The sequence below is a fragment of the Crocodylus porosus genome, unplaced genomic scaffold, assembly GCF_001723895.1.
Source record: "Crocodylus porosus isolate Cpor-Errol unplaced genomic scaffold, CroPor_comp1, whole genome shotgun sequence".
Classification (NCBI taxonomy): domain Eukaryota; kingdom Metazoa; phylum Chordata; order Crocodylia; family Crocodylidae; genus Crocodylus; species Crocodylus porosus.
This window is the reverse complement of record NW_017728947.1, coordinates 52,817,489-52,833,710: the sequence shown is the minus strand read 5'-3', so window position 1 is coordinate 52,833,710 and position 16,222 is coordinate 52,817,489. Positions and strand designations below refer to the sequence as shown.

General features: G+C 45.4%; 1 protein-coding gene across 1 annotated transcript in view; it reads left to right on the top strand.

Moving 5' to 3' along the window:
* Window positions 1-15,898, top strand: part of HAUS2 (HAUS augmin like complex subunit 2) — a 19,939-nt gene extending 4,041 nt beyond the window's left edge. Inside the window, exons 2-6 of the mRNA XM_019552257.1 lie at window positions 1,845-1,937; window positions 11,783-11,852; window positions 12,914-13,046; window positions 14,975-15,083; window positions 15,233-15,898. Coding sequence (XP_019407802.1) covers window positions 1,845-1,937; window positions 11,783-11,852; window positions 12,914-13,046; window positions 14,975-15,083; window positions 15,233-15,388 — 561 coding nt within the window. The 3' untranslated portion in view covers window positions 15,389-15,898. The remainder of the gene's footprint in view (window positions 1-1,844; window positions 1,938-11,782; window positions 11,853-12,913; window positions 13,047-14,974; window positions 15,084-15,232) is intronic.
* The last annotated feature ends 324 nt before the right edge of the window (window positions 15,899-16,222 follow it).

Sequence of the window (16,222 nt, the reverse complement as noted above, 5' to 3'; positions counted from 1 at the left end):
AAGAGGTCCAGGTGCCCTAGTCTCTCCTCATAGGGCTTGGCCTGCAAGCCCTTAACCATACAAGTGGCCCTTCTCTGGACCTTCTCCAGGTTATCCACATCCCTCTTGAAGTATGGCATCCAAAACTGCACACAGTATTCCAACTGCTGTCTGACCAGCGCCCAATAGAGGGCAAGTATTACCTCCTTGGTTCTATTTGTCATGCATCTGCTGATTCACGATAAAGTGCAGTTAGCTTTTCTGATGACTTCATCACATTGACGACTCATGTTCATCTTGGAGTCCTCCAAGATCCCTTTCCACTTCCATGCTACCAAGCAGGTCATTTCCTAGGCAGTAGGTGTGCTGGACATTTTTCTTCCCTAGGTGCAGCATTTTGCATTTCTCCTTGTTAAATTGCATTCTATTGTTTTCTGCCCATTTGTCCAACCTGTCCAGGTCTGCCTATAGTTGTTCCCTGCCCTCCGGTGTCTCTACTTCTCCCCACAGTTTTGTATCATCCACAAACTTGGACAGAATACACTTCACTCCCTTGTCCAAGTCACTGATGAAGACATTGAAGAAGGTCCAAGGACTGAGCCCTGCGGGACCCCACTACCCATGCCCTTCCAGGTCAATACCGACCCATCCACTACCACTCTCTGCATACGACCTTCTAGCCAATTTGCCACCCACCGGACTGTGTAATCATCCAAGTCACAGCCTCTTAACTTGTTCACCAGTATGGGGTGGGATACCATATCGAAGGCCTTCCCGCAGTCTAAGTAAATGATATCAACCCCTACTCCTGTGTCCAGGTGTTTTGTAACCTGGTCATAAAAAGAGACTGATTAGTCGGGCATGACTTACCTGCTACGAACCCATGCTGGTTTCCCCTCAGCATAATTTTTCCTGCTGGGCTCTCACATATATGAGCCTTAATAATCTTTTCAAAGACTTTGCCAAGGACGGAGGTGAGACTGACTGACCTATAGTTGCCTGGATCCTCCTTCCTCCCCTTGAAAATAGGGACCACATTGGCCCTTTTCCAGTCCTCTGGGACCTGTCCCGTGTGCCATTAGTGTCCAAATATTCTTGCCAGTGGCTGTGCAATGACATCAATTAGAAAAGAGAAAATGTGAAAAAAACCTCCTGGCTTGTGATGAACTTCATCCCATTTGGGGCATTATTAATCTTCCACATAAGGTCTAATTGTCCTTTCCTCAAGCTTATACTTCTGAAAAGCGAGCACTTTTCTTTTAGTCCCATCTCTTGCATTCTAGTGCATGAATTTTGTAGAGCAAATTATGAGTGGATACTCCCAGACTGTCCTGCAATGAAAAGCCTGTTTTTCTTGCCTCTTGAAATGTCTTGCCAGCTTAGCTGCCTCTCTAAGATTTATATTTCTTGAACCACTAGAGTCAGAAGGAAATGAAACAGAGACAGCAAGGGGGTGGCCACACATGACACAAGCAGCCTCTGTATGTGGCTCCCAGCCAACTGGGGAGGGGACAGGCAGTACAGTGGAAGATGGGGCAGGGAGTAGAAAGCAGAGTATCAGATCAGCCAGGGAGCACAGGCCAGAAAGAAGAGCAGCAACTTGGTCAGGGAACATGGGCAGGAAGCAGGGCAGCAGATCAGACAGGGGAAAGAGATGAAAGTGGCACTTGGGGAGGGTGCAGGGCTAATTTTTTGTGTACTTGCCAAAAAGATCAACAAGAGATTGGCACAATTGGCAAAGATCCTGCTGGATTATCAGAAGGCTTCCAATTTCACTACAGTTTTGTTCTTGGGAATTTTCTAATTGCTTTTGACTGATGATTTCTGCTGACTTTATGCCTCCATTTCTTGTTCTTTTTTAATAGGAAATGCTGGATTTATCTCGGAGACGAGACCCGTGCTTTGTGAAGCTCTCAGAGATGGAACAAATTGCAGATCTTGAAGCTGAAATTAATCAGGTAAATCCCTCTGTTCCACAATTCATGGTGGGGAGGGTATTGTTTTTTTATCTGACAGGTAAGGCAGTACAGTATCTCTTCTGAACCTTTGCACTTCACCTCTTTGCAGAGGTTCTTACCAGAGGTTCTTACTATTGCACAGTGATGAAAATTAGAGAGAAAATGTAAAATACTATGGCAGTTTTTACTAGTTAGTTGTGTTTTAGTTTCTTACAATTGACAGATTTGTAACAACAGAGAATAAATTGTCATAAAGGAAAAAATTGCGTTACCTTTCTGTCTCCTGTGGTAACTGGAAAGGGGCATCTCTTTACAGTGAACCAACATTGTCTGAAGCTTCTTCAAGAAACTGTGACTTAATTGAACCAAAATGTTGGTGTTCCTTTTTCATAACCAACTGGACAACTTTGACCTAAATAAAATAGGATTTAATTGTCAGAACTTCATGATTTAGACTTCTACTAGTGTCTGAATTAACTGCTTGGATATATTTCTATGGTAATGTATTCTGAGTCTTCATTTGTTAGTCAGATAGTTTGGTGGTAAATTCTACTTACCTAATATTCCAATATGGACATTAACAGTTGAAGAGTCATGGTACCAAATAATTTTGCAGATGTTAAGGCTGCACATTGGCTTAGATGGAGAAGAGGTTAGACAGTTTTCATGACTCTGTTGCTTCACTAAAGGATATTGTAATCTCCTGCAGTTTATATCAGTGGCTGGTAACCTGGATCCTTTTCAGTGAGACTTCAGAGTAGGGCCCATTACAGAGGAAATGCATGCTGAATTGATAAATAACTCTGGGTTACTCAAGTTTAGCTGGGTTTCTATAAAACATTCAGTAGTATTAATCAACAGATACCCTGGAAAATGGAAAAGTTAACACCAGGGTGATTGGAAAGCCCTTAAGTGCCCTTAGGTCCTTCTTTTCAAACTAAATTGAGGTGATCAACTGTTTCTTTCCTCTGGAGCATCAACTTAAGTGTCCTTCAAGGCTCAGTTCTCTCTTATTTAACATCTGTATGAACTCTTTATGGGAGCTGGTGGGACAATTTGGATGAAATCATAGACATGAACAGAACCTCAAGAGATCATTTACTCCATCTGTCTCCCCCCTTTTCTGCTCAGAGGTAGGATCAAGTATACCATAATCTAAACCAGGGGTGGGCAGTTACTTTGGGCAAAGGGTTGATTACATAGTTTTGGCAAGCCATCAAAGGCCGCATGACAGGCAGCTAAGGGCAGATCAACATTAATTTTCTAAATTTTTTAGGGGCCCCATGGGCCAGATGGAATGGCCTGGTGGGCCACATTTTGCCCACCCCTGACTAAACCATCCCAAACACACATTTGTCTCATCTGTTCTTATAAACCTCCACTGTGGGAGATTTCATAACCATTACTCTGTGCTTTAGTAACATCTAACCTAAGTCTCCTTTGCTGCAAGTTAAGCTAATTTCTCCTTGTCTTATTCAAAGCAGACATGGGGTATCTCTAGGCTGTGATGGTGGAGAGCGGGAGGTGTGCAGATGGCGAGAAAGAGGACCCAGCCCCCCACAGCCTATTGGGGGACTCCACCATGTGCCAGAGGACCCTGCTCCTTGGGCTGCTGGGACCTATGTTTGCCCCCTGCCACCCCCTTGTAGCATCTGACTCCTTCCTCAACGTCACCCTGTCCAACTTCTGTATGGCCCAGGACCAGGCCTCGGCCCTCTGCCAAGCATCCCAGTCCTGTGCCCAGGCCCTGTTAGCTTGAGTAACAGCATCCTCTGTCCTGCAAACCAAGATAGCCAAGACAGTTCCCATCATCACTGCACACTGGTGGGGTATCAGCATTTTTCACTACTTGATGACTTCATTCACTACTACCACACTGGGACAGGGACCTACACACTGGCCCAGACGGGAGGGGCTCCCATCCGGGCTGCACCCCCGCCCCCTTCAGCATGGCCCTGACAAATGGGCACAGGAGGCACTACGTGACTCAGTTAGAGGATCTTCACATCTCCCTGCTTGGCTACAATATCTCCCTGCTACAGTAACGGCAGGTGAAGGTGAACAAAATTCTAACAGCCTTGCCCTTTGTGGACCCTGACAAGCTGAGCACCATCCTGATTCTGACCCCCTTTGACCTCACTGTGACCGTCGATGCCCATCACTCTGCAGAGTTTGTGCTCCTTAGCATGCACCAGGGCACAGTTAGGGGCTTCTGTGGAAATTTTAATGAAAACTGAAGAAATGGGTTTGTACTGCACAATGGGACCCACGCAGACTGCCTCCAGGTCTTCAGGAAAGTGTCGAGGGTTACCACCCATAACAAGAGCATCTCAGCTGCTGTCTGTGTTGGAGTTCAAACCTCCCTGTCCGCTCCCGTACCTGGCCATCATCAATGCACTGGGGCAGAGCGGGGTCATCAGGGTTCTGGGAGGCTCTTTGCCCCCTGCCACTCCATCCTGCCCCCCTGTGATTACCAGAGGGACTGTATCTACAATCTCTGTGCTCTCTTGGATGATGACCCTGAGCTACTGTGTCATGCATTTATGGTCTATGCAACAGCTTGCTGCCAGGCAGGTGGGCAGTGCTGCCATGGCAACAGGAGACTGATTGCAGTGAGAACCCCAGCTCTGCAGGTTTCTTCCATGACATCCTCTTCGTGTTGCTCATATTCCTTTATATTCTCTTTCTGTTTGTGGCTGTTGGCTTCTGTTGCCTCAGAAGCAAGAAAAAGTGTAAGGTCCATTGCATCTTTAAAAAAAAACAGGTTGCTGAGCCCCCCCTGCAGGAAGAGTGAACACAGTTCTGAGCCCCTAGATGCCAAGCTGGGGCTCGAAGCAGGTGGGCTCCTGGCTTCTTTATGTTTTGCTGAGAACATGAACACAAGAGCAACTTCCTTGGCCCTAGAAAATCTACAAGTAATGCAGGAGACTTCTGAGGGTCATCTCTTGGCACATTCTCAAACTATTTGCACCTGTACAAATGCCTCTGTGCAGCACTCTTGCAACTGCCTTCATTCTCTAATAATAAAGCAACCCCCCCGGCAAATCCTAAGTCTGCTTTGCTGCAAGTTAAGCCAATTTCTCCTTGTCCTATTCCAAGTGTACATGGGGTCAGCTGATCATTGGCCCCATTACAACAAACCTTTTCACATTGGAAGGCTGTTATGTCCCTGGCATTAGCCTTAATCTCTTCTTTTTCAGACTTAACAAACCCAGTTTCTTCGATCTTTCATCATAGGTCATGTTTCCCAAACCTCTTCTTGCTTATTTCCTTTGGACTCTGTTTGCTGTGGTATGTTTTCCAGCTTTCTCTCAAAATAAGTTTTGCTGCCAGTTAATTCAGTTCTCTCTCATCTTCAATATTGATTTCATAGATTTCATAGACATTAGGGCTGGAAGGGACCTTAGAAGGTCATTGAGTCCAGCCCCCTGCCCTAGGCACCACATTGGCCTTCTGGCACTCTGGTGTAGTGCCCGAAGACTGGAAGAAGTTTTCAAAGATCCGTGCCAGAGGCTGATCTATGATGCTTGCCAGCTCCTTGAGTACCCTGGGGTGTAGATTGTCAGGGCCAGCTGACTTGAAGGTATCCAGCCTCTCAAGGTGTTCCTTCATGAGGTCAGCATTAATGGAGGGCAGGGGATCTCCCTCACCCGGACCTCCCTGTCCCATAGCAGGCATGGATGTCCCATGGGACTGATGAAAGACAGAAGCAAAGTATCCATTTAATAGGCTGGCTTTTTCCTGGGCATCAGTTGTCAGTTGCCCCATCTGGTTCAGCAGGGGTCCAATTGCCGTTGCTCTTCCTCTGGCTCCCCACATATCTGAAAAAGGACTTTTTATTGTCCTTGATGCGCGAAGCTAGTTGGAGTTCAGTTGCAGCCTTGGCTTTCCTGGTTTGCTCCCTGCAGGACCGGAGCAGCGCAGAATAATCCTCCTTGGAGGTGAATCCCGTCCTCCATCCTTTGTAGGCCTTTCTTTTTAGCCTCAGAAGGTCTGCTAGGTCCCTGGAGAGCCAGGGGGGCTGCTGTGCTCTCTTGCTGCCTTTCCTCTGAGATGGAATAGAATTAGCTTGTGCATTGAGGATTGTTCCCTTGAGGAGCAACCACTCTTCTTGAGCTCCCCTCTCCCTGGGGTCGTGGTCCCTTAGGGCCTCACTGACAAGCCTCCTGAGTTTGTCAAAGTCAGCTTTCCTGAAATCAAGGACTTCCGTGTTGCTGACTGACTTGCCAGCTTTACGGCGGATGGTGAAGGTGATCAGCTCGTGGTGGCTGTCACCCAGCTTCCCATTGATCACTAGGTCGCTGATTAGGTCATCCCCAGTAGCCAGTACCAGGTCAAGAAATTACTGAGACATAATTGAAGGGAAGGATGTGGTTCTTGCTAATAAATCCCACACATTTTCCTTTCCCTGTAGATTTCTAGATTTAGAATCATAGAATATTAGGGTTGGCAGGGACCTCAGGAGGTCATCTAGTCCAGCCCCCTGCTCAAAGCAGGACCATCCCTGACTAGATCATCCTAGCCAAGGCTTTGTCTAGCTGGGTCTTAAAAATCTCCAAGGATGGAGATTCCACCACCTCTCTGGGTAACCTGTTCCAGTGTTTTACTACCCTCCTAGTGAGGAAATTCTTCCTAATATGTAACCTAAACTTCCCTTAGATTCATAGATTGTAAGGCTGCAAGGGACCTCGGAAGATCATTGGGCCCAGCACTCTGCACCAAGCAGGAAAGAGAACTGGGGGTTAGGTGACCCCAGGAAGGTGACTGTCTAGTCTTCTCTTGAAGATTTCCAGGGTAGGCGATTGCACCACCTCTGGAGGGAGCTTATTCCACAGTCTGGACACCCTGACTGAAGAAGCTTTTCCTAATATTGAGCCTGAATCGATATTCCAGGAGTTTGTAGCCATTACTCACGGTTTTCCACTTGGGTGCCCTGGTGAACAGTTGCTCACCAAGCCCTTCATGTACTCCCCTAGTGTAGTGGTAAGCTGCTAGCAGGTCCCCTCTCAGCCTTCTTTTCCTCAGGCTGAAGAGTCCCAGATCTCTCAGCCTTTATTCATATGGCTTGCCTTTTTAAGACTCTGATCATACAGGTGGCTCTTATTTGGACTGTCTCAAGCTTGTCCATGTCCTTGTTAAAGTGTGGCGCCCAGAACTGGACACAGTACTCCAGTTGTGGTCTCACCAGTGCTGAGTAGAGCAGAAGAATCACCTCCTTGGCCTTGCTGGAGATGCATCGACTGATGCATGCCAGAGTATTATTTTCCCTACTGGCGTACTGCCGACTCATATTCATACTGTGGTCTATTATCCCCAGGTTCCTTTCATTCGTGATGCTAGTCAGTTTAGTACTGCCATGCCTGTAGGTGTGTTGGGGGTTGCTCGTCCCAAGGTGGAGCACTTTACATTTCTCAACGTTGAACTTCATCAGGCTCCAATCTGCCCAACTTGCTAACCTGTCTAGGTCTGCCTGTAACTGTAGCCTATCTTCAAGCTTCCCCATAACTTGGTGTCATCCACAAACTTGATTACTGAATGCTTCACCCCACATCTAAATCATTAATAAAGATGTTGAAAAGTACTGGACCAAGCACTGACCCCTGCGGGACACCATTGCCCACTTCTCTCGAGGATGACACGGATCCATTCACTACAATTCTCTGGGTCCTACCCTGCAGCCAGTTTCTCACCCGCCTGACTGTCTTGGCGTTAAGCCCACAAACCTCCAATTTTCTCACAAGGACATTGTGGGATACTAAATCAAAGGCCTTTTGGAAGTCTAGGTATACAATGTCAACCTGCTTTCTCGTGTCCAGGTAGAAAGTTACCTGGTCATAGAAGGAGATGAGGTTGGTAAGGTAAGACCTGCCTGCGACAAAGCCATGCTGGCTGTTATTCAGAATCTTACCTTCTGCAAGCTTATCGCAGATAGACTGCTTGATGAACTTTTCTAGGATTTTCCCTAGGATGAAAGTTAGTTTGACTGGCCTGTAGTTACTCAGGTCCTTCCTCCTGCTCTTCTTGCGGATGGGCACAACATTGGCCCTCGTCTAGTCCTCAGGGACTTCCCGAGAGCACCGTGAGTTGTAGAAGAGTTTTGGCAGGGGTTCCGCAGTGACTTTGGCCAGCTCCTTCAGCACTCTTGGATGAAGATCATCCAGTCCTGCTGAGCTGTATACATCTAATTTTTATTAATTGGTCATACACCAGTTCCACGGCAATAGTAGTAGGAAGGTGTTCATCCTCTACTCTACCTGACATGGTTTTCCCTTTGGTCCGGTGAAAGACCAAAGCAAAGTAGTCATTCAGGAGTTCAGCTTTCTCCTGGCTGCCAGTAACTAGCTCTCCTGAGTAGTTGAGCAATGGCCCTACACTCCCATTTGTTTTCCTTCTGTTCCCTACGTACCTAAAGAAGGTCTTCTTGTTGTCCTTGATTCCTGTCGCTTATCTAAGTTTGGTAGCCGCTTTAGTCTTTCTTATCTGTTCCCTGCAAATGCAGGCCATCGTGGAATAGTCTTCCTTGAGGCCCACCCTGAGCTTCCGTTATTTATAACCCTCTTTTTTCTTTCTTAAGAGGACCATGATTTCCCTGTTTAACCAAGAGGGCTTCCCAGCTCTTCTTTTACCTTCTCTCCTCATGGGAATGGACTTCCTCTACGCTTCAAGGATCATGTCCTTAAGGAACAACTAGTCTTTGCGCACACCTTTTGCCTTCGGTCCCTGCTCCCACAGCACTTGCCCTACTAGTGACCTAAGCTTGTTGAAGTTTGTATTTTTGAAGTCCAAGACTTCAATCCTACTATCCGATGTGTCTGCCTTACGCCAGACAGTGAACACGATGGTTTAATAGTCGCTGTCACCCAGACTTCCCTCTATATTTAAATAGGTCACCAGGACCAAGTCTAGCAGAGCATTACCTCTGGTTGGCTCATGTACCTCCTGAGTAAGGAAGAGCTCCTTGACACAGGTCAGGAAGGATCACGACTGTTCCAACTTGGCCACGTGTTCCTCCCAGGAGATGTCTGGATAAGTAAAATCACCCATAATAACCATGTCACATGCACGTGCAGCCTCAGTCAATTCTCAGGTGAACTCCAGATCGAGTGCCTCCCCCTGGTTTGGTGGTCTGTAGTATAAACCTACAGTTAGGTGTATCTCACCCGTTATCCCCTCTACAACTTGACCCAGAGGGTTTCAAGCTGTCCGTTTTTGGAGTCTATGTCAGCCTCCAAGGAGGTGTACTGATTGCACATAGAAAGAGCCTCCAGCTTTTTTCCTCACCTGGTCCCTCCTGTGCAGGGTGTTATCCCTCTATAACTACACTCCAGTCATGTGCGGAGTCCCACCAGGTCTCTGTAATCCCTACTAGATCATAATGCACACTGCAGAGTAGGAGGGCTAGCTCCTCCTGCTTGTTCCCCCTGCTCCTGGCATTAGTATATAGGCACCTGAGTCCTGCTTCTGAGGCCCTTGTCTTCCTGTCCTGCTGATGGAGAAGTATTCCCTCAGCTTCTACAGGAGTGGTTCTCCCACTGTCCGTATCTATTGGGCTTTCTTGTATGTTGGTCACTGGACATGTTTGAATTTGTGTGTCCCTGTCCCCCAGCAATCTTAATTTCTGGCCATGAACAGGGACTTACCTTTCCTCATGAGATGGATGCCGTCCCTTCCCAGGAGTCCTCTCTCCCTGAAGTATGCACTGTGTTCAAGGAATCCAAAGCTTTCTCAGTGGCACCAGTGTCAGAGTTGCCAGTTCACTTCCTCAATCCATCCTTCCCTTCTGGGACTGCAGCCTGCAACAGGGAGCACAGAAGAAAAGACTACCTGGGCTCCCAATCCATTGAGCCCAGAGCCCTGTAATCACTCGTGACCCAGTCTGGATGACTCCTGGCCATGTCATTAGTTCCCACATGGATGAGGAGTATGGGGTAGTAGTTGGAGGGCCGGACAAACCTGGGGACCCTCTCTGCTACATCTTGGATGTGAGCCCTTGGGAGGCAGCAGACCTCATAGGCTAGGGGGTCTGGATGGCAGGTGGGTCCCTCAGTGCCCCACAGGAGGGAGTCCCCCACCATCACCACCTTGCACCTCCTCTTGAGGGTGGCAGCAGACTGCTTACCTTCCTTCTCTCTCGGTGTCACCATCAGAGCCTCCTCATGTGGAGGGAGGGGAGTGTACCTGTTGTGTAGGGCCAGGGAAGGAGCAGCCCTGGCCCTGGCTTTCCTGGAGCATGAGGTGACTGTCTTCCAGGTTGCTCTGGGTGGATCTTCTTGGTAACCCATGACATTGGCCACCAGTAGCCATCAATGAAGTCTTCATGGGCCTTGATGGTGCACAGCTGACATATCTCCTGCTGTGTCTGTACCAGGTAAGTTTTCCCAGATAACAGCTTTTCCTGTGCCTTCTCCCTGGGTCTTTGGGCTTTCCCCACCACCGTTCCGCTCCCTGGCAGGTGTCTCCAGTCTCTCAGGCTCATTGCTCTATGACAGTGTCATAAGCCTTCTTGGCAACAAGGGCACATATGTTGGGTCATATTCAGCTTATTGTCTACTGTAACCCCCAGGTCCCATTCTGCAGAGCTGCTGCCCAGCTAGCCAGCCCCCAGCCGGTACTGGTGCATGGAATTGTTCCATCCTAAGAGAAGTACTTTGCACTTGCTCTTGTTGAACCTCTTGAGATTCATTTTGGCCCAATACTCCAATTTCTCTAGGTCACTCTGAATCCTAGCCCTACCTTCCAGCATATCTACTACTCCCCGCAGCTTGGTGTCATCCGCAAACTTGCTGTGGGTGCACACTGTGATGTCTTCCAGGTTGTTGATGAAAACATTGAACAAAACCAGCCCCCTGGGGCACTCCACTTGATACTGGCTGGCAACTAGACATCAAGCTGTTGCTTACTACTGTCTGAGCCCAATGCTCCTGCCAGTTTTCTATCCACCTTACAATCCATTCATCCAGATTTATAGCTTATTGTTTCTAAATAAGAGTTGTAATGATCTCATCACTTCATTTTCAGTTTCTAGAGTTTTTTCAGTTTTATATAGTTTTAACCTTTTTTGCTCATATTAAAATATACCATAACACTTCTAATATTAAAAAGCTTTAAAGTATTTACTTGACTATATATTTGGATGACCTAGAATTCCAAAGATGAAAAATCTTGGGGAAGAGAAAAATAGTTATTTCATCTCCTCTCTGCTCGTGTATAAGGGAGGGGGTTAATCTGATTTTAGAGCTCCTTGCTTCCATGAAATGCCAAATAGTCATGATCGTAATGAGCCAGGCAGTCACAAACATGACTTTTTTTTTTTTTCCAGTTCATACACAGGAAAGAAGCCTGAAAAGGTTCCTATTGAGGCTGTTGTAATCTGCACATCTGTCTAGCTACTCAAGTCATGTAAAGACATTAATCATTCTCTATACTGGTTCATCATTGAATAGAATCAAATTAAAGAGTTTTGATCCCTCTCTCTTAACAGACATAGTTCACCTATACCATAAAAGTATTTGCCTGTAGCAGGAGACTTGTAATGCTGAGACACAGACCATTTAGCTGGACCTTGACTATGGGTCCTATTTTCAGGAAATATATGAATGACTACATGCTACAACACATTCAGGACCAAGTGCAAAAATCTTCTTTGGCATATGTGCAGCAAAGCTGTCCCACCTGCTGATTTAAAAAATAGTTTCTTCTACAGGCATGAAAGGAATGAAAAGTATGTAGCATTAATCATTTCAGATATAAAGGCACACCAGTTCTCTGGTGATGGGGAAGTAACATGTGTAGGTAATATATTAAATTGTATAAAAATCAAGTGTAGCTATTTATGTCTGTTGCAGAAAAACCTGGAAATAGAAATCCTGCAATTGGAAAAGGAGACAGCAGATATTGCTCACCCATTCTTCCTGAGTAAGTTGCTTTGTTTAACAGAACAGCTGTGAATATTAGGCTGTTTGATCAAATATCAGCTAATGTGTTTCACTTCTCTTGAATCCCCTATTTCTCGTTACCACTTTGCAGCTGTTGTTGCATCTGTGGATTTCTCCTGAGAAGCAGGTTTTGATGCTTAATCAGCCAGTACAAGATGCTAGCACAGCCATGGAATTCGTACCCTCTGTATTGTATGTGTGTCTTTTGTGATGCTTTCGTGCATATCTTGGGCCCCAGAGAGCAAAGTTACACATTATCCAGCTACTCTCCCAATAACTCAACAGATGTATCTTTGTTCTTAATGTATAACATGTCTCAGAAGAATTGTTGGGACTTAATTTTAATAAGCTGAAGAAGACCATGTGGAGTAATTCCTTCCTTGTTTCTCTGCCCTTTTGCTTTGTCATTATCAGTCTTTTTCACAGCACCACATAGCCCTATACAAATTATCTCATTCAGGAAATATAAGATGCAGGTTTAAAGATTTGAACTGGAATTCTCTAACCCCCTGAAGCTAGCTTTGTTCATAAAGTGATTTCTCGAAGGAATAAATGCCTTGAGCCTCCTTCTGACATATTCTGGGACTACTCAATCAACCAGCAGGGACTATCTGGTTATTGCTGTTCAATCAGAGTCTAAGCCCATGGCTTAAATAATGTATAGGACTGCTGAAAAGTCCTAGTCATCTGCTATATAGAATGAGTTTTTGCTTTTGCTCCATTAGAACAGTGATTCTTACTTGGGGGTTCTGCAAGATCCTTTTAATGGTGCCAGGCAATATTAGCTCAGTTAGATGCTACAAAGATTCACAAGATAAACCTGGAGATTTCAATTAGGAATCTGTAGTGTTAAAAACATTTTTACCTGTTGCAGGCTTTCCAAGTTCTTTGCAAGAAGAGAATAGCTTTATTTTTTGTCTGCAGTCCAAAACAAGTGAAAGCTGAAAGCTGGCATATTCTAAGGGGTGCCTTGGATCTAAAAAGGTTAAGAACTTACTGCCTTAGACAGTCCATCTCAAATAACCTTTCCTCTTTGTGTAGACCAGAAATGTGAAATTTTGCAAGATATGAACAGACACCTGGAAACAGTACTGAAAGAGAAGAAGACACTTAGGCAGAGGTTAATGAAGCCTTTGTGTCAAGAAAATTTGCCTATTGAGGCCGTCTTCCACAGGTGAGCTTTTAGAAAATAACCAACACTGATGTGACCTGCACTTTTAACATACGCAAATAGTGCTGAGCAACAGGTAATGAAAATATTTTCAACATATTATGTATTTCTTCATTACCAAGAAGAATGGGAAGAAACATTTATGGGTAACCACTGCATCTGAAAAACTAACACTTAATTTTTTTCATACCTGTACATTTTAAAAGACTTACTGCTTCTCTGCAGTGAACGTTTGTTCATTTTTCCTTGCAGCAGATCTCCTTTTTTTAATTTGTACCTTTAAAAAATAAATTAAACTCTGGGTTTACAGTGCACCTTAGTTACACTGAGAACACTTTTTCATTGCCAAAAATATTCTAGGATAGCACCAGTCTACTTCTTTTGCAGTAAGCTCAAATTCCATACATGGATAAAAGACCTGTGGACATGGTATGCTTTTTTGCTGCTGTGACCACCAGCAGGTATTCATTTCTAGCAGGGGAAACTTTTGAGACATTTCCCCCACCAGAAGTTGTTCCAGAAGAGGGAACAGTACAGGCATTCATTCTGAAGCTGCCCCCTCTCCCTTGCTCTTGGTGCCTTCCCCAGACCAGGGATCAGTCTGGAGAAGGCATGGGGGAGCAGGCTGCTCCATTCCTCTTGGTCCCACGTAGGAGAGCAGAGTAATGTGACAAAGCCCCCTATCTGCTCCCTGGACTGGGACTAACTTTATTTGATTTTTCAACCCCCTTCCTCCTGCACATCTAAAGCTGGTGCTTTCAGCCTTGTGTGTAGGGCTCTGGGGTCAGGGCTCTGCAAGTGCTGTGTGGGTGGGGGGAGGTCTGCCGTGTGACACTTCAAAACTAGTGCCCACAACACTTTCCCTCCCCTTCTGCCCAGGTTTAGGGAAAAGGTGGGGAGCGTTGCCCTGCTGCTCTACTCTACTCCCAGACTAGCACAGGAAGGGAGGGGAGCAGCAATGTAGAGCCCCCATGCTGGGATGGTCCGCACTGCTCCCCCTTTTTTCCACACCAGACCAGGGACGGGAGTGTACACAAACATTCATTCTTGCAAGAGAAACTCTGTTGCAAGGAAGATCTTCCAGATTGTACCCTGAAAGATCTTTGAGAATAGGCAAGTTTCCTTCAGGAGAAATTGAATGAACACTTTTTTGTATACTTTTTTCATTTCTACTGGGGGAACTGTGATTCTCCTGGTAGAAATGTAATGCCTGCATGTCGCCTATATGTGTAATTTACGTTCTTTTGCTACCCAAGTGAACACTTACTGAAAAAATGTAAATAATAGTGCTGCTTCTGCCAGATCTGCCTTCTTGCTCATGGCTGATACTCTGATCTAGTGGTGCTGAGGTCTTCCTCTCCATGGAGCAAGTCAAGAGTTCCCATGAAGGCTGTATAAGTAGGGACCTACCAAATTTGCAATTTTCACAGAAACCATAAATTTGGTAGGTATCCTGTGAAAAATGTTGGTCCCTGCAAAAAAGTATGGGGACTGCAAAAAAGCTGGAAGGTGACCAGCAAGCTGAGGGTGGAGGGAGGGAGCTGCAAACAGAAGTGGGAAGCTCTGGCTTCATGATAGTATGGGGGATGGGGTATTTTCACAGCAGAACAAGGGAGAAGGTTACACCTCCGATTTGGTCAAGGGGCCCTGGAAGTCCCACCCCTTCCCAAAGATTGACAGGTGGCCATCTATCAATCTTTGGGGAGGGGCAGGACTACTGCCCTTCCAGCCAATCAGAGGTGTGAAGGCCCCCGGTGTATTTCACTGTGAAAACAGTGACTGATGCCGTGCTCGAATCATCTAATTGGGTGGTAGTCCTCACAAATTAGGTAGTGTAAGTGAGTCAGTTGACTGGGGATACGGATGAGAGGATAAAACATTAAATTCTAGTTCTTTTGAGCTGCCTTTTGGGGTTTCTTTACTAATTACAGGTATGTGGTAGAGTTCTTGACTCTGGCAGTGTCCTTTATTGAGAAACTAGAAAGCCATCTGCAGACAGTAAGAAGCATCCCTCAAATACCCCAGACCATGAAAAAACTGGTGAGTACTATATTTAACTATTTCCTGTAATACCATCCTTTTTAAAACGCAGTGCTGATTACTTAGCCCACCTTTTTTATCTCTCAATAGTATACTAAGGTATCTAGTTTGAGGGAGTTTATTTCTTCATCGTCTATCTTGTCTTCCAGGATAACGCTCTGGCAAAAATAGATTTGTTGGTGACAGAGGTGGAAGAGTTGGCAGAGCAGGTACTGAAGTGGAGAGAGCTGCAAAAAGGAATCCACTATGACAGCTTCCAGAACTCCGAATCAGACCATAGCTTCAGCAGCCTAAATCCTATTTAATACATCTTCTTTCTCTGTCAAATAAGATGCCCAGTTGCCAATTTCTGTTTTTATATGTCCAATGTGATAATGTGTGCCTTAGTCTAACAAGAATTTTTCTTGGGTATCTTTCTGTTCTAGAAAGGGGAGTTGAGTTGATAAGTATTTTTGAAAAATCAAAATTGAGCTGTAAATAATAGGATTTATTGTCTAGGTATAACTCCACTTGTTTATGCTCACGTATGCCTCCATTAAGCATTCTGACAGAACTGAATTGTGGCCTACCCTAGCATGTGTAAGATGTGTCTTAATATAGCTAATGCACATGCCATGATGACTAAATCTGTTTCTGTGGATGTTTTGCTATATTTTATATTATAGGAATTATAATAAATGCATTAGATTATAAAATGTTCTTGTTTTCATTACAAAGTAGCTACGGTTACATGAGGACCAATGGGTATAAACTGTCCATAAATAAATTAGTCTGGGAATTAGTGGAAGGTTTCTGACCTCTGTAAAAGTAAAATTCTAAAACAACCTCCCTGAAGTTTTATTAAATGAGTTTTATGATGTGGTTGCTAGTAGTAGCAGGAGACAAGACTGGATCATCATAAAAGTAGGGTCAGAAGGGACCTTGTAGATCTTCAAGTCTGACCCCCTGCCTGGGCAGGAGAAGAAGCTGGGCTCAAATGATCCCACCTAGGTAGGCATCAAGCCTCCTCTTAAAGACCCTCAGGGTAGGAGCCAGCACCACTTCCCTTGGAAGTTGGTTCCAGCTCCTAGCCGCCCTAACTGTGAAGTAGTTCTTACAGATGTCTAATCTAAACCTACTCTCTAACAGCTTGTGGCTGT